The 24,865-nt window shown below is 35.0% G+C and overlaps 3 protein-coding genes across 14 annotated transcripts in view; 2 read left to right on the forward strand and 1 right to left on the reverse strand.

The window, feature by feature from the left end:
* The first annotated feature begins 1,773 nt into the window (after positions 1 to 1,773).
* On the forward strand, positions 1,774 to 7,784 carry LOC108752973 (retinoblastoma-like protein 1). Of its 2 annotated transcripts, none has more exons than XM_018494248.1 (8): positions 1,774 to 2,067; positions 2,508 to 3,039; positions 3,132 to 3,428; positions 4,470 to 4,567; positions 4,853 to 5,248; positions 5,369 to 5,811; positions 6,087 to 7,026; positions 7,124 to 7,784. In XM_018494248.1, the coding sequence occupies exons 1-8, from the start codon at positions 1,930 to 1,932 to the stop codon at positions 7,310 to 7,312; spliced, it is 3,033 nt and encodes a 1,010-aa protein (XP_018349750.1). In that variant the 5' UTR covers positions 1,774 to 1,929; the 3' UTR covers positions 7,313 to 7,784. The 2 variants fall into 2 exon arrangements, with proteins under 2 accessions (XP_018349750.1, XP_018349751.1); XM_018494249.1 differs by having other exon boundaries at positions 4,856 to 5,248.
* Positions 7,785 to 11,120: 3,336 nt separating this feature from the next.
* Positions 11,121 to 15,032, reverse strand: LOC108752853 (alpha-(1,6)-fucosyltransferase). Of its 3 annotated transcripts, none has more exons than XM_018494010.1 (6): positions 14,773 to 15,032; positions 13,288 to 13,567; positions 12,999 to 13,172; positions 12,699 to 12,917; positions 12,512 to 12,593; positions 11,121 to 12,438 (listed from the first exon to the last, which is right to left on the reverse strand). In XM_018494010.1, the coding sequence occupies exons 2-6, from the start codon at positions 13,521 to 13,523 to the stop codon at positions 11,377 to 11,379; spliced, it is 1,773 nt and encodes a 590-aa protein (XP_018349512.1). In that variant the 5' UTR covers positions 13,524 to 13,567; positions 14,773 to 15,032; the 3' UTR covers positions 11,121 to 11,376. The 3 variants fall into 3 exon arrangements, with proteins under 3 accessions (XP_018349512.1, XP_018349513.1, XP_018349514.1); XM_018494011.1 differs by lacking the exon at positions 14,773 to 15,032 and adding an exon at positions 14,541 to 14,746; XM_018494012.1 differs by lacking the exon at positions 14,773 to 15,032 and adding an exon at positions 14,349 to 14,505.
* Positions 15,033 to 17,714: 2,682 nt separating this feature from the next.
* The window catches only part of LOC108752852 (pumilio homolog 2), an 86,432-nt gene continuing 79,281 nt past the window's right edge, over positions 17,715 to 24,865 (forward strand). For 5 of the 9 annotated variants that reach the window (XM_018494004.1, XM_018494006.1, XM_018494008.1 and 2 more), the window contains exons 1-4: positions 18,306 to 19,364; positions 20,216 to 20,437; positions 21,142 to 21,276; positions 21,388 to 21,501. In XM_018494004.1, the coding sequence (XP_018349506.1) occupies positions 19,269 to 19,364; positions 20,216 to 20,437; positions 21,142 to 21,276; positions 21,388 to 21,501 (567 nt within the window). In that variant the 5' untranslated portion in view covers positions 18,306 to 19,268. Of the gene's footprint in view, positions 18,178 to 18,305; positions 19,365 to 20,215; positions 20,438 to 21,141; positions 21,277 to 21,387; positions 21,502 to 24,865 lie in introns of those variants that run through there. The other 4 variants (XM_018494000.1, XM_018494003.1, XM_018494001.1 and 1 more) reach the window with 4 other exon arrangements.

Consider the following 24,865-nt stretch of genomic DNA (forward strand, 5'->3'; position numbering starts at 1 on the left):
GATCGCAACTCATGACAGAATGATAAAGTTATATGCGCAAAACGCATGTCTAAATCAAACGTTACATATTGGATCAGTGTAAAAGTTCGTGCCCGATTTGTAAATAAAAATCAAGCAGTTGTTATTGTAAAAAACTGTCTTTATTAATCAATGATGTATTCACTATCGTTCTCTACAATCCAATGTTCAACCAATTTGTGAATATCACGTTTGAAAAAATTGCGTGGTTTTTGCGTCAAAGAACACGGTGATGTAATTTTTAACAGCCTCCACAGAATCGAAATTCTTGCCATTTAAATCGTTTTGTAATGACCGAAAAAAAATAATAATCGGAGGGTGCGATGTTCAAAGAATACCGCTCACTGAGCGCTCAGTAAGCTCTTGCATCTGATTGGCATATTCCGTTAGAACTAAAAATATAGACCAAACAGATACAAAAGCGCTCAGTGAGCGATCGTGCTTCTGGATGCACTTACTATATTGCTTTCTCGTATGAATGCATGCGCAAAAAGTGTTAGGGGATCCGCACACACAATAAAAGGAACAGAGAACAGAGAATAAGAATTTCAATCTATCAGAAACTGAGTATTCCATAGTACATGATTTCTAACAGGCAATACGTGACGACAATACCTAACGAAAAATGACAATGAAATCGATGTCAAATCGACGTCGATTCGACGTCAATTCGATGATTTCGACGTCGAATCGACATCGATGTCGATTCTATTGTCATTTCTCACTGGGACCTGACGAAACCAATCGAGTTGATCAATTGGCCGAATTGTGCAATTGTAATTTGTTAATTTTTTCTTTGTCCGAAATCTCAGAACAATTGCTATTTTCTTTAAATGCCGGACATAGGTTTTATTCGTCTGCTTGTAGCTACTATCTATTTTTTTCTTTTCTTCGCACTCGTTTTCCGACAATGTACGAAGCTATTTGATGAATACCGAATGAACCAAGGTGGAGAACCAATTAGAAATTGTGTTCGCTTTCGCCAAACTTTATAGGATTTCTACTTAAATGATATCTGTGATTGTTATCTTTCCAACGATATATAATATATTTTATATATTGTATATATAAATAATAATAGAGTCGCCATGCTACTTCATCAGTTCAATTAATACGAATCGATCACGAACTTTTGTACTAATCCAATATATTATAAATTCCCTTTGAATTTTTGTGTGTAATTTTCGAGAATAATAGGGTGCTTCCCAATCATGACAGCCGGAATTTCGAAAAACGGAATCTCAAAAAAGTCATACGACCAATCAGAATTATTAGTTTGTATAACTTGTTAAATTTAAAAAGATTCTAATTGATCGTATGACTTTTCCGGTATTCCATTTTTCGAAATTTTGACTGTCATAAGAAAACACTCTAAGATTCTAGGAGTCTTAACGGATACGCAAAAACGTCGCGGTGAAGAGCATCGGCAAAAATGTTCATGATTCATGATTCCTAATCGCACGCATATCTCTGTTATCATTGCATCCGCGTAAAAAAAAAAAAAACAGAAAAAGATATTGGAAAAAATCATAAAACCGCAATTCGTCGTCAACCGAAGTCGATCGTGGAAAAGCAGTGACATAACGAGTCGTTATCTTATTTGACCAGACCAAGACTCGACAAACGAATAGCGCCAACCTCTCGAATTTTCCGACCAATCGGAAAACAATGTCCAATTAAAAGTCCCATGCACGCAGGCGTACAGGTGGTGCCACTTGGTGCATTTCTGCGCTATATTCCCGCCAACATGGCAAATATGTCGGCGCTCGTGTCGTCTCGGTCGTTTCCCGCCAATCCTTCACAGCACAACCCCGTTAGAGCGTAACGAAGTTTTTGTATGGCGGTGTAAAGAGTGTTTTTCTCGCAGTATTTCTTCGGATTTTTCGTCTGGCTGGACTACGTCGTGAAAAAATGGGGCAGTCGGATGATATGGAGGATTCGATGTACGGCCGGCACCAGGATCTTTGCCAAAAGCTGAATATGGACGCGGCCGCCGCGTCCGAGGCTTGGAAATCCTACGAGACTATTCGGCAGAATTATACCCTCGAGGTAATATTTACCTTTCGATAGTGCAGCAATCCCTACGGCAAACACGGTATTGCTTTGCATAAGACGTCGAAGACAATGTCCTGGTGCACGAGTGTCCTTGAATCGCCGATCATCCCTACGAGACAAACGGGCGACGTTCGGGCGTTCATTCACCTCTCGACCGATTCCTCAAAGCACGACAGACTTATTTAACGTTAATTACAAAAAGATCGTTTTGTAGAAATTTTGTAGAAATCGATTGATTTTATTTTTGCAATGTGTATAAATGCGTGTATATATGTTTATTTACAGGGACACAATCTTTTCCCTTGTGTTCTTTTAATTTAGAATCCCACTTCTATTAATAATATTTCACTTTATTTTAGTCTCAAATAATACTTTAACATATTTGATGTATGTGTATGATTATTTCAAGAAAGATATTCAATGTGTCTTTGCAGGGTGATCAGTTGCATTGGATAGGATGTGCAGTATATGTCGCTTGTAGAAAATTCTCTATACCTACTGTAGGAAGACCAGGTACTAATGTGGAAGGCAATTGCGTGTCACTGACACGTCTTTTACAACTGTGTAATCTTCCATTGATACAATTCTTTACAAAGAGCAAATCATGGGCAGATATGGCAAATATGCCTCAAGATTTCCGAGCTAGGATAGAAAAGCTAGAGGCTAATTTCTCGGTATCTATGGTTATCTTCAAAAAGTATCAGCCAATATTTGCGGATATCTTCAAAGATCCACGAGAGGATACCTCGAAACCACATAGATCCAGAAGGCATAGAGCAGTGCCCTGTACACCCACCAGGGTTTTTGAATTTTGCTGGACGCTGTTTATATGCATAAAAGGTGCAATTCATGATATCTCAGACGATCTTGTTAACTCTTATCATCTCTTACTAGTCTGCTGCGATCTTATATATAGTAATGCTCTGTTATCTAACAGAAAAGATTTGTTGAATCCTAATTTTCCCGGTGAGTATTCCAGAATTAGTCTTAAATTGGATATATGTATAATAATCATGATTCAATAAGAACGATTTCATTTCATGTTTTTTGTATTACAGGCTTACCAACAAATTTTAACGATGATAATTATGACCCGCCACAAGCAGCAAATTGTATTGTTAACTTGTTGTGTGAACGTCATGATGCAATAGCTGTTGAAGCTAAAGCTATAAAAGAATACTGCATGAAAAATTACATTAACAAACTATTTAATGAGAAAATCTTACGTGGTAATCAGTCAAATTTCTCTGGTATGCTAGAATCATTGAATTTTGATGGTAACAACAAAGCCATTAACAAATCTTATGAGCAGCGTATGCTAAGTGTTGGAGACTTTGATGAAAGAATTTTCTTAGGTATGCAAATTATTTATAATTAAGTTAAGATCTTTGCTCTACGTATAGTAATAACTGACGCAAGAACAAAATATATGCATTGCTGTAAGTGCTTATGTTATAATCTTGCATGATTTCTACTGGCTTATTTCGCTTCTATAAATATCTATGTGACTTGATAAGCAAAAATGTATATACTGCACCATTACTAATTGTTCGTAACTTAGGTTGCATTTGAAGAGTACGCTGTCAGTACTATTATGTTCAGTTTATCTTTATCGTTCATTTAGACATACAAGGACGTAAAACAATATAATGACGTGATAACACCGATAGTATATTTTTCCAAACGTAGCTGTTTAGTAGTTTGAATCTAACAGCGAATTCGGCTGGATGCATCAGTGTGCATTTAGTGCATTTAATTGATGTCACTACAAATAAAAATTTAATACATATTAATCATATAACATTAACATTTTTTTATTTCTCTTTTTTAATATAAAATGTATATTCACATCCGTGTTATTATTTGTGAATATAAATTTTAACACACAATTTTTTACACACACATGTGTATTCACATCCGTGTTATTATTTGTAATACACACACATACACACGCGCGCGCGCGTGTGTGTGTAATATATAGAACACTAAAGCTATCTGAACTTGTAGATTGTAGATAAAAAAAGAAAAGCCAAAAAAGAAAATATATTCCTAGCAACCTATTTAGTCTGTTAAGTTTATTTTATTTTATTTTTTTTTTTTTAACAAATTTGTGTATTTGCTTTATTGTGATTGCTTTGTAGCAGAAAGGAGGAGATTAATTTTGAACAATATATCAATTTCAAATATATTCGAGCAAAACAATGCTAAGCATGGTCAATTTATTAAGTATGAAATCTTACAAGGTGGGTCTATATCTTGTGCGAATGCTTCTGTTTTGTAATAATCGAACTAATTTCTACTAATCATATATTTTCTTTTAAACAAACTTGCTCTGTGCCTATTATCTTTCAGATTACAAGTACAAATTTTTATAAATATGTGATTTTTTATTTCAGGCCACAATGCTAATGAAAATATTGGTTCCCCTACACAAATGATGAACATTGATGATTTTCATGAAAGATTGCAAATGCAGAGAGAACAGCATGCTGGGGTAAGTTTTAAGAACATTTACAATATAATTGGAAACAACCGTTTATGTTAAATATATTATTTTAAATGCAAAGCGTCACTACGGTCTGTATATATTCATTTAAATGAATATATATATTTAAATGAATATATATATATAGTAGTTCAACATCTTAACATTCAGACCGTAGTGACACTTCGTATTTAAAGTAATGTATTTAAGAATATTTATTTTTATTTAATTAGTATTGCAAGCATATTGTATTTTCTTATGTATAGTGCTTGTGTAACTGTTTATTTTTCTTAGCAGATACAATATCTGGCACCTCCCACGCCATTAACTGGACGTAAATATCTTCGATCGAAGGATATGTCTAATATAACACCAGTGACTACAGCCACTCAAAGTGTCATTAAGTTACAAGCTTTGATAGCTGGACAATCTGCTCCCAGTAAAAGTCTATTACAAATATTGAACAATTGTTCTCAAGATGTTAAATCCTCACTCGAGGCAAAAGTTAAACAAATTGGTGAGCAATTTTGCGCAAACTATAATAATAATGCAAATATCACCAATGTAAATGATGGTTCAGCATCCGACTTTGGAAAAAAGCGTCTTCTTATGGGACAAACCCTGTTTTACAAGCTTTTAGAAATGATTCTAAACGATGAGAAACGTAAAAAGCCGAATGACGATATAACTGTAAGTTTATACACCCACCCACACACATTGTGTGTGTGTTTGTGTGTAAATGAAGATAATTACAGACTAAAAGATCATTGAAGCATAGCATATTCATATCATAATAATTATTTGTTACAGAATCTCCTTTTGAATGCAGTTTTTATCCAATGCCTTTTTGCCTGTTGCCTGGAAATAGTTATATATTCATACAAAAGTAACGATAAGGTATTCCCTTGGATACTGAAGGCTCTGAATCTGGATGCTTACTATTTCTATAAGGTTATAGAAATTATAGTAAGAGCCGAGGATCAGTTGTCACGGGATGTTGTTAAGCACTTGAATCATATCGAGGAGAAGATTTTGGAGTCTCTGGCGTGGCAAAGTGATAGTCCTTTGTGGCAAACCATCGAGTCTTTGCTGGATGGTGTGCCAAGCTGCGAGGAAGTTTCTTTGCCTGGTACATTGGAAACTGCTGACCCAAACGCGTCTGGTCAACCTGTGTTAAGACGAATTGCTTTAGATCGGGAACGTATTCAACAAGGTGATGTTCAACAAAGTCCGATTTCATCCGCTTCGGAAAGGTATAATTTAACCATCCAGTATTTAACCAGAAAAATACAAAAGTGATTGAATTTGATTTTCTTCTAGAAATTAAAACTGCTATACATAAACATATATACGACGTAGAGAAAGATCAGGAAAATTGTTTTAATATAATATAGTAATAATAACATAGATAGTAAGCTTTTTTTCTTCAAATCATAATCTAACGATTTGAAAAATTATAAATTCTCGAGTATTCTTTACTATAAAATTTTTTTTATAAAGAATAATATATATTATATTATATATGTAGATTTCAGTCTCCTGTCGCAGCATCTGGTGTAGCAAAGAAGCGATTATTCTCCGAAACTAGGGTTACCGGTCAAAGTGTCCTTCGTGTCGGACAAAGTGTGTTATCCACTAACAGAATGTTAGTTGATAATGGTCATAGGATACTTTTGCTTCCTGAACAAATTGTCGTTTCTAAACCATCAAGCACGCAAGCGTTGAATAATTCCACACAAGCGACGAACAAAGACGCGGCTAAACCGAAGAGAACGGGCTCTGTCGCGCTGTTCTTCCGAAAATTCTACAATCTTGCGTGCGTACGCATGCAGGATTTGTGCAATTCATTGGAAATATCGGACAACGATAAGAAAAAGATCTGGACAATTTTCGAATATTCCGTCAAGGAACGTACTAAATTGATGAAGGATCGGCATCTTGATCAGATCTTAATGTGTGCAATTTATGTAATATGTAAACTGGTTAGGATAGAGAGAAACTCATTCACTGAAATCATGCGGTGTTATCGTCTACAGCCGCAGGCTGAATCGCATATATATAGATCAGTGCTTATCGAAAAAGTTTCTAATGACGGAGATTCGAAGACGAGTAGTAATGAAAGATCGGAAGACAATAGCATGTCAGTAGCGGAAAATGTAACTCCACCGACACCAACAAATATGGCCGGGACGTCGCAAAACTTCGATGGAGAGATACGCGGCGATCTAATCAAGTTCTACAACACGATGTATGTCCCGCAAGTCAAGGAATTTGCAAACAAATTTGGATCGGCTCGCGGAAGCGTCATGAATCTCTCGCTGAGTCCTTTACCGAAAGGGAAAGCACCTGCTAATTCTCCAGTAAGACGTGTTACTGGTAGTATTATGACACGCACTCTAGATCCGAAGGCTATAAGTGCATCACCGGCGCCGCAATTAAGTTATTGCTTCAGTCGTAGCCCTGCCAAGGTAAAATAATATTTTGTAAACTAAAATATAATTTTTATAATTGGCTTTTCTTTAAGTATCTGAAAATTAACTCTTCTTTATGATTAATGTTTTTCAGGATTTAGAAGCTATCAATAAGATGATGATATGTGTAGACGCAAAAAAGAAGAGTGTAGGAAAACGATTACTTTCTGATGATATGGATATAGAAATGACAGAAAGTACATCTCCTCCTAAAAAAACTACAACTTTTGTTGCACGGAAATTAGAAAATATCATTGGAGAACGACGAACGCAAAATCAATAAGCGAAATGTAGCAGAGGCAACATTAAAGTTTATAAGGATGAGAAGTGTGTTCAATCTGCTTTTTATTTATATATGAATTGATTTGCAAAAAGCGAAGAAACCTATATGAAACGAATGAAAGCCAATCTCTTGGTTATCTAGCATAAATATGAGACGTTCGTTTCTCAGGTATAGTCATTCTAGCAAATTGGAAGGGCCCAATAATGTATCATTCACATTATATAAGGATGCTATAACGTTGTTTGTAAATCTTATTTAATGCGAAGTCAGAATTCAATTTCCAGTATTTCTCTCTCATTGACTTTTATCTTATCAGAGTAGATTATTTTTTCTGTTAATTTATGATTTACCAAACTGTCTTTCAAACCGTATTAAATGGAAGTCATGTAATGTGGATTATAACGGATGAAACACGCATATTACACTTTCCATGCATTATGTTAACATAAAAATCTTTTATGTTAAATTGATTGAAAAATATTAATTTTTAACGTGTCTGCAATTATTTTTTGATCATGATTGTTTCGTAAAATTATCTTTACATAGTAAAATACACATGTACATCTATAGATATATATATATATATATATTATAGTGATAATTAGTTTTGTGATAAAATTGTCGGGGATTTTGTAGGAACACATGTTATCAGTGATTCTACAAAATCATCAAAAGTTTTAGAATATAGAATTATGAAATTATTCATTTTCAGTATATATAATATACAGACTCAAATAGAAAATTGCAAAAAATATGGTAGTAGTATTATTGTGACAATAAATTGTAATTCATTACGAAATCTAACTTCAACGAAAAATATTTTAATGATAGATCTTGAAACTTCGAAATCGATTTTTCTTTTCAAATAAAAATTTGATTATAATTTATCGGAATTATTTACTTAACATCATTTATCACGTAAATAAATATTAAATAACTCTGTTTAAATAAAGTTAAATAAGCAGCGAATACTGTTTTGTTATTTATTTACATTTCCAAAACTTAGAATCCATTAAAAATCTTTTAATCGCTTTTGATTAAAAAATATATTAATCCCTCGATATTAAAATAATCATTGGTTCTTTTTATCTATAATATCTATTATTAAAATATCCATTGCGATGGATATACATATATTTTGAATTTGTAAAGTAAATTAAATAAAAAATGATATTAATTATATATATAAAATTCTTATTTCTGATTGTTATGATCAGCTTATTTGCATCATATCTTGTAAAAGTAAACCTAGTCAATATTTGTAAAGTCAATATTTGGTATTTACATCTTTCACACTGGAAATTGATCTGACTGTTTTAATTGCACATATTATGATTTTTCGATAAAATTATATCATTTTATGTACCGCGATCAAAATGTATACAAAGTCTACAAAAAAAAACAGTTTCAGTTCCGCTTGATAAAATCAGTTATTTTATTGATGAACGTGAGCTCATGGCTACAACATTGAGTACTGAGTATTGAAAGTACAAATGAAAATACAATTGAAAGCAGTTGGGAGTAATAATTCGATTGAATTTACTCTTTAAAAGGAATGTTGATCCAAATAAATTCGAGGTAAAATCGTTATATTCATTATAAGGATACTTTCTATATTGAGATATAAGTTATTTATATCTTTTAAAATTTAGTTTATCGTGAGTTGAAGATTCAAAATAGATGTAAATATTTCTAAATTCACTATGATCTCATTAATTTGCCATTTATTATCGAACAATGTATAAAACGAAAATTATAAAATAAGTGTTAAAGATAATTATTGTATTTATTGCATTGCAAGGACTTCGTAACTCGAGCTTTATATAAATGAATATCGATCGCGAGTTAAGAGAGAGAGAGAGAGAGAGAGAGAGAAAGAAAATACTGAATACTTTAATAATAATTTAATATAAATATTCGCGTTATGCATGATTAATGTTGCCTATTTTCACATGTGTTTAGAACTGCACTGGGTTCCTTCGGTTAATATAGCGAAATTATTTGCGAAAATGTGCTTTTTTACTTGATAATTTTTGTTGCTTTCTTTTACTATTGAAATTAATTTTATTGTATTTTCAAAATTTTTTTGGTCGAAAAGAAGAATATAAGATTGCTTCTCTTTATACAGAGTAGGAAATTTAAAATGTTATAAGCTATGTAACTACATACCATTTTTTTACATCAATTGATTTAGCTTATTATTCCGTGCATAAAGATAAGATATATTTATCAAAAAATGAATAGTTTATGAAATACTTTTTATTTTATGTCAAAATGTGTCAGAATAAAGTATAATATATCTCGTAAACTATTTTTTGATATTTTTACCTTAGTATTTATGTATACAGAATAATTAGAGAAATCAGTAAAAAAAGATCATTTTATTATAAAAAAGCGAAGGCGACTTCTATGTGGTCTTGAAGTCAAGTTTTAAAAAAAATTGATTTTATTATTATTTGTTTCTCGTGAAAAATCATACAACTTTTGTTCATATTTTTGATTCGACGCATATTTTCAGATACATGATTTGTAACACTCTAAATACCCTACCCGGCATAGCTTACATGCACGACTAAAAGTGATTACTAATGTAATTTTCTTTATAAATAAATAATGTAAAAAGTTTTATATCAGTGTATAATGAATTATTATTAATGATCATCTTTTATGTATATAAAGTATTATAATACAGAAATGAATTGGCAGTATAATAAAAAAATTTGACCTTTTTGTAAAAGTCGCAATACTATAATCAAAATTTATCAAATATTTTGGAACGTAATGTGCAAATAAACGTGTTTTAAGGTTATTCTTATTTAAAACAACTTACTTTATACGGTTTTTAACATTAAAAAAACATACAAAGTATATTTCATGAATTAAATATTTATTAGTCAAAATCAAATTCGAATTTTATAATAACAATTCTCGTTTGCGTTTTGCGTATAAAATATATTACAATATATGCATATAAGGAAAGTTCTTCTATATTGAATATAGGCCTCAAGCCTAGCTCAATGTCATACGCGCAAATGCCTTATTATATACATACACTTACATATGTAAAATGTCATATATACATATATGTATACATATACATATATATGATGTATTTACATGGCATAATACATTAAGCTAGAATTGTTTAAATGATATATGTATGTAAAATATACAGAATGTCCCAAAAGTCTGTACATTTTAGCGATACATTACGAATCTCTCCTATTTCATCAAAATATACAATACCTCATTGGAACATCCCATATTATACAATTCATTTTTGTGACAATTTTTGACATTGATATAAGTTATTCGCTAGTATTTTCAGGCTCTTATTTACAAAGTATAAAGGAGCGCGCAATACATGAGAAATTTCTACATTATTACGTATTTTTCAGGGACATTAAATTTCAGTCAATGTAAACAATATTCCACGATATTGCATTGGCACGAATGTCAGCTATTTTAATACGCGCAGTGATACATTTTTTTTCTCAGTCTATTATATCTATATTATATACATATGGAACAAATTTGATTTGCTGATAGAATATCGAAATATATATTTCGAATAATTATATTTCCAAATATAATGATTCAGCATAACCAATCTCTCTTAATTAAATCTTTTTGATTAAATTAACAATCACATTTCATAATTTCAATGAAAATATATTAAAACATTACAATACTGCATTGCTATATATTTGCAAATTTATCTTATTCATAAGTGCTATATCTACACAGTATTAATTTATAATGTAATTTCATATAAAAGGAATCTTTTAAATGTTAGAAAAATGGTGTCTCCATTATGCTATATTCGAAAAAAATTACACTTGGAATTTTTCTAAAATCCAATGTAATCATAAAAGACAGATACTATCTCTTATTCGACAAGTCATGGCATTTGTGACAATTTACAAGCATTAAAATCGTAATTTACAATAGCAAAATATATACATGTCATCTTTGCTAATATCTTAAGAAGTCGATCTAAAGAAATAACGATTCATTTCACGAGACTTCACTGTCAGACAATGACTTGGCTCGGCCATTCTGATTTAATCTTCTTTATTTTCCAGCAAAGGAATATTCGAATACTTGGGAAAATCTACAGCATCGACGGGATTTTTAACTTTGAAACTGGGAAATAATCCTGTCATGCTAGTTCTGGTGTTGTAACCTTTGGAGAAACCATCCCAATGGTTACCAAAAACATCGATCAAGTCTCCGACTTTTAGCTCTAACTCCCCGTTCTTTCTCGGTTTGTGATCCAAAATAGCAACGTGGGGATGTGGATTTTGTCCCCCGTAATAATATATATCGTCAAGGGATGCAAATCTGTCATACGCGTCCGCATAAAAGGTTTGCATTAATTCGTATGCGACGCGACATACTTGAGAACTGAACGTACAAACCAAATAATCGCATTCCGATAGAAGATGGATATCAATAATTATTCCCTGCAACGAGGTATCTGAATATCGTTTTGCTACGGATGCCGTCTCCGCGATTTCCGGATCACCTATTATCTCGTAATTCGGATAACGTTTCCTAGCTGTTGTTATCACTTTCGGATCGTCACTAGCTACAAAAACTCTCCTCACGTCCGGTTTTGTTTCAAGTTCATCAAAATATTGTTCGACTTTAATCATATATTCATCTATGTCATGATAAGCTGCTTCTGTGCCTACTTTATCGGTTCTGCGGACATGAACACCAACGATAGGCTTTTTAAAACCGAGCCTCTCTTTCGCTTTCTCTAGCGTTCTCTTCACGTGATCCTGAGGTCTCATTAAGTATTTTAATACTTGTCCTACCCACCAAACTAAAGGATGACCATGAATCTTCTCTAATCTCGGCGCTAAATCTGCAGGTACGCTGGGTGGCTGAAATCTTGGCTTAGGATAAACGTTGTCTACAATTGGTAGAGATATTACTTGTTTAGATTGATCTCCAGGCCAATTAGAATGTGAAGTACCAGTTGTAGATAAACAAGTGTTGCTAAGAGGTTTGAAAACAGATTCCCAACCATCCTTGTGATACCTCCACCCTTTAGATTTCATTATTAAAGTCCTTTCTGTACCATAAGCCACTAAGAAGCAATATGTGATGTGATGAATCTGCAAAGAAGTATACATACACTTCTTTTATTTGATCATTTAACGATTATTATCATTTAATTTAATTTTTTACCTGACATCCAAAACCACAACCTTTATTTAAGCTACATATTAGCTTCTTCGCCTTATTACAATCAGTAGGATTTTGTAGATATCTTCAAAGTAAATATGAGATAGATTAGATTAGTAAAACTAGAATAGCGTAGTTTTGAAATCTTAAATACTTTAATATATTAAATTATATATCAGGGCTGCATTACCTAAATCTTCTCTGAACAAGATCGGATAAATCTTTAGCTTCCTTTTCTCGCCATTCATCATAACCATCTGACTTCTTCAACTTATCGATATTTATTATAAGTGACTTTTTGTGCTCCCATGCATTTTTTATCACATCCTGTATCTCTTTTTCTCTTTGATCATATGTGAATTCATCAATGTGCTTCTTGAATTTATTTAATTCAGCGTTAATATAATACCTGTAGTGTAAAACTAAGCACGTAATCTTTCATGTAACATGTTAAAGCATAATTTGTTTTAATTTTGATAGTCATATTTACCACATCTCCTGAATATCGTTCCTTAATCGCCGTCGTAGTTCCTCATATTCCAAGGAAGGAACACCATGCTTTGATCCATCTTGATGATCTATTAGGTCATAATAGACCGATGCTTTTTCGAGCCTGTCTTGTACGGAGCCTAAATGGTCCCCTTGTATAGATTTCGACCCTTCTCTGGAAATTATGTTAGCCTATACAATAAAAAGATCGCAGTACTCTATGTCTCAAATGTCGCATTTTCAGCATCGCTGAATTTTTCATATATGCAATATGTTATATACAAACGTACCCTAATATAAAGTTCTTTAACGCATCATTCTGCTTCTTTAGAATTTCAAAATCATTAACCATTTGTGCTAGGCGTTGTGTATTCTCTTTGTTGGCAGTGTCAGCATCGCGGCTTGACAATGAGTTGGATTTAAATATATGGATCATAGATATAATTAGTACTAAAAACCATGCGGCTAGCAACGCTATGCCGAGTTTTCCTAACCAGCCAGGTCGTCCAGAACAAATTGCTGCCATTTTGAACAGATTGTTTCTATCTGCGATGTGTCACATTACGAAATCTGTAAATATAATAGATAATGTCGAAGTTTATTGTACATGTGGAAGATATTTTATTTAAGTATTTAAACTTTGTATTTAAACAGGATGTTTTTTTAACAAGAAATATAATTGACAATATAACACAATACAACAGTGAATCATTACATCCTTATTGTTTGCCAATGTTAAACAGAAGTGAAACGATCATTATGTTACATCTGTTATTATAATATCATTATAATAATCTATTATTAGTAGATCTATTATTTTTCCATATTTCAGGACTAAATTTCTTGTAGTTTTTATCTTTTGTCTTTTTTTTTCTAATGTAAAAAGATAAAGAAGAAAGATGAACTGTGCAAGAAGTTCAGGACTTGGAAAAAGGACTGGCTTTGTATCACTTGTTAGAAAGCACCAACAGTCTTTACTCTAAAGCTACTTTCTTTTTAGAAGGCAGTTGACACAAACGTCATTCTATCCTTCCTGACATTCAATGAATAACAGAGGTAGAACAACACTTATGTCAACTATCTCCTAAAAGGAAAGCAGTCCAAGTAACTCCAGTGTTCTCAAATGACATATGCAACTTATAAAATCTAAACACGAATCACTTCCTGCGAAAATAAACGATTACACGAGCTTGGAGATCTCAATCACGACGTAATAAGTTTTCATTCGCACGGTGTCCCACTGAAACTATTACTATACCAAAAATCGTCGCGAGGTAGAAAAATTGATGAATAACGCGAGCTGATTTCGAGACACACAAACGAGGCAACGGAGCGGATCAGCGTTAATTACTTCCGTTACATGCAATCGCTTCGTGATCGTTCCAACCTCTGCATCACTGCCTTTCGATCTCTTCGTGTCCGGTGTGACGGGCACGCAAGCGAATAACGTAAACAGTAAAATAAATGATTGGCGACTATTATACGAAAGACACTGCGCAGAGAAAATATATACTGACATATACTAGAAGTGCATAACGCGTACCGTTGCGAGATTGGATGCGTGCAAGGTCGGAGGGTTAAGGGTTAACCAAGACGGCGAGACCGTGACGAGTCACGATCTCCGATGGTGCAGGTACGCGAGAGGGATTGAAGGATCTCACACTGATCGTTCGAAGACGCTCGGCATCGTCGCCGCGCGCGCGCCAACGTCATCCAAGTCTCCTCGAGTCTCGGGAGACTTCAAGTGGGAAACTGGGAAGTGGGATATCAATTACCGGTTTCGATCTCCGACCTCCCCGGCCTCCTCGTGCAATCCGGTCCAACCACTTTTTCGTGCTTACGTGTCGGTGTCGACCGCTCGCCGCGCGACTCACTGACTTATGAAAGACGGCACGGCGATTATCTATCATCTGTCTCGGCTACTATTGCGTGATTGTGAACGCACGAATAGAGACGTCCCGTCCGCTGTGCCACTTATTCTTGACTTGATTCCCTTCCATTGCCGCGCTACTCTGATACTTGACAAGTCGGGTTAGGGAGGGCTGGCTACAGTGCGTTCAACGCCAGGGTGATTTAATTTAGCTAAAACTCCGATTTACTTGGCAGATGATTAATTCGACAGGTGGAATTGCAACATTTCTGGCTGTACATCCCTAATTCCTAATTTAATCCTTCATTCCTGCCTTTTATATTCATGTGACTAATAAAAAATTCTGTTTTTTATTATTTACATTTAAATAAAGATCGATAATATTCGATCTACACATCCTTTAGTAGAGGTAAAGATAAATACAAAAGTTTTTTTTCTAAATTGTGAAACAATTTGCGTTAAATATGTATAATAATAGGTTTAATATTATAATTAGGTATAATAATAGTTTTTGCAATAACGTAGATCCAGATATGGTATTGCAAAAATTCTTTAATTTAAGGTGCTTCCGGGAAGACGCTATATTAGCGCTATTTGTGTTATGTCATTGTTTAGGTATAAAAACAAAAATACGAAATAATAATTACGTATATAAATAGCATTTATGCATTTATAAAGCTTATAGTGAATTTATAAAGCGGAGTCCTTACGTGAGCAACATGAGTATAATGAATAGAACGAATAGAACGAATAGAATGAATTCAGTGATCAAGTGTAGGCATTGACGCGCATTAAAGATCATTTCATATCAATATTAACACATTTTGTCATATTACCTGAGTACTTAATTCATAATGAAACATAAATTTCACGATTTATTCTTTCTTCTCTGAAAAAACTTAATATGACAAGAAGTATGAAAAATATGTTTTTAAATACATGTATATTTAATATTTATGGTATGACATATTACAATATTATACGCATTTCCACGTATGAATTATAATTACGAAATCTCTCGACAATGATCAATATTAATGTCAATACTCCAACGTTTCAATATTATTCAATGCATTTCATACAAAAAAAAATCAAATTGTAATAATTAATTTGTTATTTTGATAATCTTTTTTTGCATTGAGATATTTCGAAATTTCGTTTCCGCATTGAACAGAACCGTTGCGTGAAGTTGGCGCTAAACGTTGATGGTTTCGATATTTCGAGACTCGCAATGTCGTTTCTCGACAAACAATTATTGAGTCACGTCGGTTACGAAAAACGCATCCAAACGCACCGCAGAAGGTGGAATTCATAGTTTTATATTTAAGGCGATCTTAAGTACAGTTTTTAGAAATCACGAACCAATCAGAGAAACGTATTAACATCTTAAGACAGTCTTAAAATAAGAACTGATTATGAATACCAGCCAGAGTCGCTCCTCTACTTTTCACGCGATTGCTGCCGTCTAAAAGTGAATCTTCCCACGCGCGAAAAATTATTTCATAAAATGTCGTCTGGGAAAGTCGACTCGAGGTTTGTCGTAATAAAGCATCAAATATTGCGTTATGCGAGCGCCAGGATCGCAAATTTAGTGATTTCGCTTCGAGCGTCGATTGACAAATTTCTTTACATTTTATATCGTTTTCTTATCGAATTGCATTGTAATAGTTGGCGCACAATGTTTCATAAGTATATAAATTCATGTGTATAATATGTAATGAATTATTTATTATCGTAATATAGTAATTGATTATTTATTGTTTTATTTATTAGTACAACATAATACTTAGTAATTAATAATAACTATAATAAATAAGTAATAAACAGAATAATATAATATAATAATGATATTAACTATAAAATATTAATATAGTAATAAATAATAATAATTAGATATTTATAGTGTACATATAGTAATTTATGTATTTCTACAATGCTGCGTTTTTTTATGGATAAAAAAAAACAGGCATCTTGATGTTACGTCCTGTACACAATAAATATGTAATAAGTATTTAAGTTTTAAGAAATTGATTAATCACAGTCGAATATGAGACGAATAATCGACTATAATTGGAATTTTTTAAGACTTGTAGGTACTTTTCAAGTATTATTCTATCTTTCTTGACATTCAGTGAGTCACAAGATAGAACGATATTTGTATCGATTTGTTATCAAATGGAAAGCATCCTATATATCTATTGTGTTTCGGGACTAAGATCGGATATTTATAATCGATTCTTATTTTAAGATCGTCTTAAGATGCTAATACAGCCCTCTAATTGGCTTACGACATCTTAAGATACTTAAAGCGGTCTCAAATATATAAGAATCAACTATAAATACTAGCCTAAGATGTCATAAATCGATTGTAAAGCCATATCAGTATCTTAAAGCACTGCTTAAGATGATCTTAAAGTAAAAACCGATTACTGAATATTCGATTAACATCTGGATCATTTATATCATAGTCGAATATATGCCTGATCGACGCCGCAAGATCAACGTTCAAATTTCGCGCGCGTGCGGCCATTTTCTCCCCCCTTCCGCCAACCGGCACATAACAATAGTGACGGACGCACGACGACAGGTGGCGCCGTACGGTTCGCCTCGGTTGCGTTTCAGTAGCATAAAAATTGAATTTTCATCACGGCCACGAAGGGAAGCCAAGCACGACGCGATTTTATACGATTTATCTAGATTTATCTCGACAAGTTTGATGCATTATGTCGACGCGAATGCGAGACGTTTAATCGAGGTAAACCGAAGCGAAAGGATATCGAACGCGAAAAAAAATCTCAATTCTTCACTCTAAACTAGCGAGGGAGTAAAGAGGGACTAGGGAGGGGAAAGGCCTGTAAATCGCACGGGAGACGCGGTACATACGACTATACGAGCACGTTATTACGAGGCTAAAGCGAGACAGCATGACACATAGATAGCCGTCCGTCTTCCTTCTCCCTCACCCCTCCTCGCCAGTCCGTCGCGCCGACGCCTCCCACCACGAAAATCGCGCACGCAGCATCCTTCCTTGCGCGCGAAACACGCGTACGCCGGTGGACGCACGTCGTGTGTCTGTGGCTCGCGTGGCTGTACATACCTGTGAATAGTGTATTTTAAGCCTTAGTTTTAACGAAATGACCGTATGAAGGAAGAAGACGTGTGAGGGAGAGTCGTGAAACGGAGAGCAACGTGAGTGCAACATCGAGACAAGAGGGAAAGAGGGAGGCGCAGGCAGAGAAAGAAAGAGAGACGATTGATCGACGGCAGAACGATCCTCGTCATTGAGAAGCAACCACACGTCGAGGGCGAGGTAAACGTTCATCGGGATCCCGTGCTTGCTACGCAAATCCTCGAGAACGAGATCCTAGAGTCTCTAATTTTCTTCTCTCTCTCTCTCTCTCTCTCCCCCCTCCCTCCTCCTTCCCTCTCCCTCTCTCCCTCTTTCTTTCGCTCGCTCGCTTGTTCCGTCCATTTCCCCTGTCCTTCTCTCATGTACGATTTGCCTCCCTTTCTCTCGCTCCCTCTCTCCTTTCTCGTGCACGCAGTTCTCGCTTGTTTCATCTTTCCTTGCTTCCTCGATCTGTTCGCGAGTCGTAGTGTTGTCGTCGGTCAGTTGGTGCGTGCGTCAGAACCGTCCTCGTCGCTTCAACCAAGGATCTCGCTCGGACGTGTACGAGCGAGGGAGCAAGCGAGTACGCGGTCATCGTGCGCGCCCGCCGTTCACGACGGTTTCCTTTGTGTTTTCTCTCTCTTTCTCTCGCCCCTCTCTCTTTATCTTTCTCTCTCCCTCTCTGTCGCTCCATATCCGGCGCACACCAAGCATACACAGTATTGTCAAAAATCCGGCAGCAGCGCGCCGGAGGTGCACGCAGCTGCCATTGCTGTAACTGTCTGATTTACGCTCGCAGCTCGGTAAATACGCTCCTACGGTCTCTCTCGGGCTGATATCAGCGTGCCGCTCGTCATCATCGCCGTCATCGTCGCCGCCGCCACCGCCACCGCCGCCACCGCCGCCGCTGTCGTCGCCGCTGTCGCAACCGCAACGGCAATCTAAAGTCTCAACCGCAGCCGCCTCGTCACCGTCACCGTCGTCGCTGCCATCGTCGTCGTAATCGTCGTTGTCGCCTTCGTCATTGTCCTCACTGTCGTCCTTCTCGTCGTCGTCGTGGAAACGGTTGGTGAGGATGTGCCGCCGTTAACAACCACGCGTCTACAGAACATGTTCACGCAACGGCCGTAGCAAGCGGCAACCTCCACGGCATCTCGCCAGACGCCGCCGGCTCTCTCTGTGCGAGAGCTAACCTTTACAGAAGCCGAGGGTGCACCTTCCCCTCCAGCACGTTTGGCCGTACCGCCTTCGCCGTGCCCGGGGACAGCGGCGCGGCCTGACACCACGAGGACATGAAGTGGCTCGGCGCGAGCAGCGGAGGCGCCGGAGGCGAACCGGCATCCTCCATGCAGCTGCATCACACCTCCGCCAACGGCCACATACCCACGGTACAACCTCCGCTTATTTTCTCTTTCTCTTTCTCTCTTTTTTTTTTTTTTTTATCTTTACCATTTGTCTCCTCGCCATTCGCGATCGGCTTCCTCAATACGGAGAATACGCCGACCACGAATCGAGTGTGACTACAATTACGGCGCACGAGACGCCATAACCTCGACGATTTGCCCTGCTGAGAATATGAGCATTTGCTAATGTCAGCATGAGTGTTAAGGTGTCGATGGGAATGTTGATTCGGTCCTGTATGCTGCGCGAGAGGAATGTGCCGAGTGGCTCAAATACAAAGTGATTGTGTAAAAAAATTTTTTTCTAATATCTTCTCCGAACTAGAAATTCTAGAGGCAAAAATGGGGAAAAATTGCTGTTTGTTTCAATATATGTTTAGCTATTAATAGCTTTCAAGTTGTAAACAATTGAAAAACAGAGGAGTTAAGTTAACAAGCTAAAGATCTGTTTTTTTATTCTTGCACTAGAATGCACTAGAACTTTTTTTTTGCTTTTACCAAATGTGAAACATATATTTGTCTCACTTTAAGTTCTAAAAGTATACACTAGTTTAGCCACAGAACAGACCCTAAATCTTGATTAATCAAATTTGGCTGAATAAAGTAAAGATCCAAGTATAAAGACAATTGCAGTGACATTTGACGTGGTTTTAATTTGAATTATTTTTTAAATGTAACATTTGTTAATTAACAAGTTATATGTAAAAATATAAGAGTAATCAAAAATTTTGCTGAAACAATCACTAATATGAAGTTTAAGGTTATAATTGTATGTTATATTTTTAAATTTCATAAATGTGCCATGACATCACTGATCATTGATATGTATGTCTTATTAGGATACGGAACAGTGTGGGCAAGTTATGGCTGGTGGCGATAATATGCGAATCCAACCTGGTCAGACTCATCAAATGGGAGTCAGTAGAACTCAAGACGACGCTATGGTTGGTTATGTGTTTCAACGACCTACAGAGCCAGAATTTAACACCCAATCTTCGACTTTCCAAGCAAAGCAAGCTCCGAGAGCTTGGGCATTGGCGGATGACGTTATTGTTGATAATGTATGTATGACAAAATACACATCAGTTTAATATGATATTATGATAATTTTCATTATAATTTTAAAATCTAAATATTTGTTTGTTTCATTACATGCAGTCCTCACAGTTTGTTAAATTGCATGTAAGATCAGAACTTACAAATTGGTTTTATTATAATTACAGTTTTTATTGTGTAAAAGAATTCATGAACTCTTTGTTCAATCTTTAATTTCAAAGTTTATTTTTAAAATTATTGTTATTGTTTAAGGGTTTCTATTGTTCAACAGATAATGTGCAATATTGCGATTTATTTCCTAATTACGATCAAAATTTATGTTTTGTAGATTTTGTTTTTATCAAAGTGGAATATTTTTTCTGGACTTGGACCATCTTTATATTTACGACATTAAGAATTTTCTAAGAAATTTTTATATGAATTTGTTTAAGAATCTTTGTATATTCGAGATGTTAAGTTTGATAATATATTCCATTTTGATATAAAGTCTGTGAAACATTTTTAATGATATGCAACTTTTATATAGATATGCAACTTTTCTAAGCTATTTAGCACCCCAAATATGTATTTTATTTCATATATCTCAAATGTATATCTAAAGACAATGATATCTATGCATTTATTGTTAAATACAGTTGTAATTTGTACATATATATTGTGTTGATGCAGTAATACAGTAAATTATACAATCAAAATAATTGTTTTACAGAATCAAGAAAAATGGAAATATTCTATGACTAAGCTTAATGTACCTCAACAAAGTCAATCTCAACAACTGGGATTGACTATGAACAATGTACATTTGAGTAATGTACCTTATGAGATACATCCTATGCAATTAAAAGTAAGTAATAAATAGTAAGGATTCTATTTTATATATGATTGTAAAGTTATTCTAAATGATTATAAATATTTTTCTATACACTCATACAAATCTTTTACATTTATCTTCTAGAGTGGTGCGCCTGGTGCAGAACATTTAGTCTATCTAAATAATCAGATGACTGCTCAACAACAAGTTGCTCTCTTTCATCATCAACAGCAGCAGCAACAATTCAGGAATGGACAGGTAAGTTTTTTCATAATAATATAATATAATTTTCCAATATAATAAGAAATTGCATTGAAACCTATTGATTATTACACACAACTGCATAACGCGCAATAAAGAAAAATAGAGTAGTAACTTCTTGCTTTATGCAAAAAGTAATATATGCAACATTTAATTATAATTAAACAGAAGAATATTTAAAAAAAACTTCTATTTTTTATAATTAATGTTTAACGTAGATTATGAATAATTAACGATCCGAAATCAACATTACAATTTCGTTATGAATGATCTAACTAATATGAAATTATAACATCTTATGATTACATAAAAATCTTATACGTAATTAATCTAAATATGTTATATCTTTTGATTGAAGGAGTTCAATTCAATAATTTCATTTAATAAACGGACCTTGTACTATGGACTTAAATACTGCAGGCTTTTGCTAAAACTGTGTCAAGGTTAAAACTCTGATATAAGTCAATTTTTATTTTATTATTTTTAATGACCTTTGTTGTTTGTATTTCAAATTTGTAATGAAAATGAAAGATATGTTGAAAAATATCGCGAATAAAATTTTTTTTACTTTATTCATAGATCATAAATAATTAATATCGAGTGTAGCATAGCATTTTATTATACGTTGTTTATACGTTCACGTGTGGATTAACAAGTTTCAGTATCGAATTTCAAAATATTTATGATTATGTAGCTATTATGAGTTCTCGTCAACAAAATATAAAATTACATGATAATTTCAAATTCATTTGATTATTATATTTTAGCACAGTGATTTGCCTCTACTTACATTAACAAAATAGAATTTTAATCAGCGATTTAATTCAACGTTATTATTTATTCATGAAAAATTGGGAAAAAGGTCCAGTTGTTTAATTAACAAATTTGTCAGATGAACATATTACTCTATTTGACATCAATCGTATTCAATCAATGTTATATTTAATATTATTGACACGAATATGTTACGGGTCAATTAGGCTTACTAATAATTATCGTGTATAACCATGTTACTGCAGTATTTTTCAATAACCAAAATACTTATGAAATTTTTTAAAAATAATGCATTTCAATGATTATTAAAACATTGAAAGCAATGAGCAGTTAAAAAATATTACATTGTTATTATACATTTACCTCTGTATCGCGAAAGTGATCAAGCTTATAATGTTAAAAAATTACTTATAATCGAAATAATTATCTTCGTAATATAAAACAATATCAGATTTTGACAACAATATTGGCTCCCAATCTAAATACGTTTATGTTTCTTTTCTGTTGAATAATGCGAGGAAAGCGAATCACTTAACTTCTGAATAAATCCTCTGTCATTCCTGATATTACGTGTCTCATATTCTATTTACCATATCGAATATATTTCGCTTCGTATGAAATATAAATTTGCAGCGAGACTAACGTCATCGTATTGTATAAATGTGTGAAAAATTATACAAATATACAATTCAGAATAGGAAGTGAAGACTGCATCGATGTTTTACAGATCTCTATGATTGAATTTAATGCAGTTTAAGATAAACTATTGATGGACTTTTATAAAATTTATATTAGTAACAATTAATACTTTAATGGAATATAAAAGCGGTATTAATTGATCAATAACGTTTGACTTTTTATTTGGACGGTACATTTTTTTAAAAATGTTTTATTCGTATAAATTCGTTTAATTTTTACTTTTTTAAATTTTAATCAAAATTGAAATAATCTGCAAGTAAATTATTTGTGTGCGATAGAAATTAATTGAAGTATATTCATATGTTAATGATATATTATTGTTTATTAATAGCTATTGTACTATTTAAATATGTCACTGTATTAAATGTTCACCAACAATTTATCTTTCATCATTCTATTCCATGATTCACTGTGGAAAGTGATATAAAACAAAAGAAGGTATTGAAATTTTTAAAAGATCTTTTGAGCTACGCATTTATATCTTCTTTTACATCTCCAATCTATAAATACGCTCTCGATTTATTTATGGAAGTGCAAAAATATATGGAGCAATTCTCGTCGTTGTTCTTTTTGTCCGCTGTGTTTCTCGAATACAAAATAGACTTACAAGGTGTTGAGATAAAGAAATAAAAAAAATCAGTAAGTTTATTTTTGGATATTTTTTAAACACACAATTCTATCGTTTCTGATCGATCGCGTTTTCGATCTCGGATCTGCGATGCTGCATATGAGATGGATTATTTAAATGTTTTCGCGATTAATCGTACAGCAACGGAAAGCTCTTTCGTCTCGCGTTTCTCGTCCAAGAGGTATCCTGTATTATTTATTATTGGATTTATATCGTTGCGCGACATGCGGCAAGGAGAGCCGCGGAGGTTCCATTCGCTTCTGCGCTCGCTGGACGAGAATACGAGACGGCGGCGCGTCCGGTGGATTGGCGGAGCGACCGCCAGGGGCGCCTCGCTCGGGAGCGTCGTTCTTTGTTTCGGTTTCGGAGCGCAGTCTCCGTCCGACGAAGCGTAGAGCCCGGCTGACGAAAATTCGCGGCGCGCGGCAACGAGTGATCGGAGCGAGGACGGAACGACCGGAGCCGATCAAGAGACGCCTGTCCCCAGAGCTCGTCCCCTGGATGGACGGCGCGTCTCCGCGCGGAAAGGAATGCTCTTGAATGGGACCACATTGCCGCGATAACAATCGAATCACTCCCTCTGTAAATAAGCGGCAACGGCCGAGTATTAGTCGCGAGTGAGTGTGCAAAGTGTGCGCGAGAGAAGAAAGAAGAGGGTGAGGGAAAAACCGCGGATTAGGCGTCACGGGAGAAGAGGAAGAGGAGGAAGTGGTGGTTGGTAGTGATATCGAAAGTGTCGAAGTGACGAAGGGCGCGCGCGTATGACAGCGAAAATCTCGACGCTTTTCCGCTTTCCTTCCGTCGTTTCCCTTCTTTCGCTGTCTCTTTCTCTCTCCTCGCCGTCTAGTCGCGTCGAGAGAGGTGCGTACGCGAGGTGGTGATACTGTGACTCTCTCTCTCTCTCTCTCTCTCGGTGTCGCGCGCGCGTTTGCGCTACGATTCGCATCGTTTGACCGGCGGTGATACAACATTGCTCGCACGCGGCTCCGCTCCGGTCCGCTGTGTGATAGAGAAAGAAAAGAAGGAAGAAAAGAAAAGAAAGAAAGAGTGAAAGAGAGAAAGAAAGAATCAGCATCGACGACGATTCAACGTCGTATAGGGGCAATCGCGTGGAGGATCGAAGAGACGAGACGAAAACGCGAGACGGCGGCGCTTCGGAGGTGGGGTAGCTGTGCCGCCACCGACATATCCGTACGATTCGTTCGTCCGTGTGGTCGTCGTCGTCGATCGCCGCCGCCGCCGCCGCCGCCGCCGCCGCCG

The sequence above is a fragment of the Trachymyrmex septentrionalis genome, unplaced genomic scaffold (assembly GCF_001594115.1).
Source record: "Trachymyrmex septentrionalis isolate Tsep2-gDNA-1 unplaced genomic scaffold, Tsep1.0 scaffold62, whole genome shotgun sequence".
Lineage (NCBI taxonomy): Eukaryota > Metazoa > Arthropoda > Insecta > Hymenoptera > Formicidae > Trachymyrmex > Trachymyrmex septentrionalis.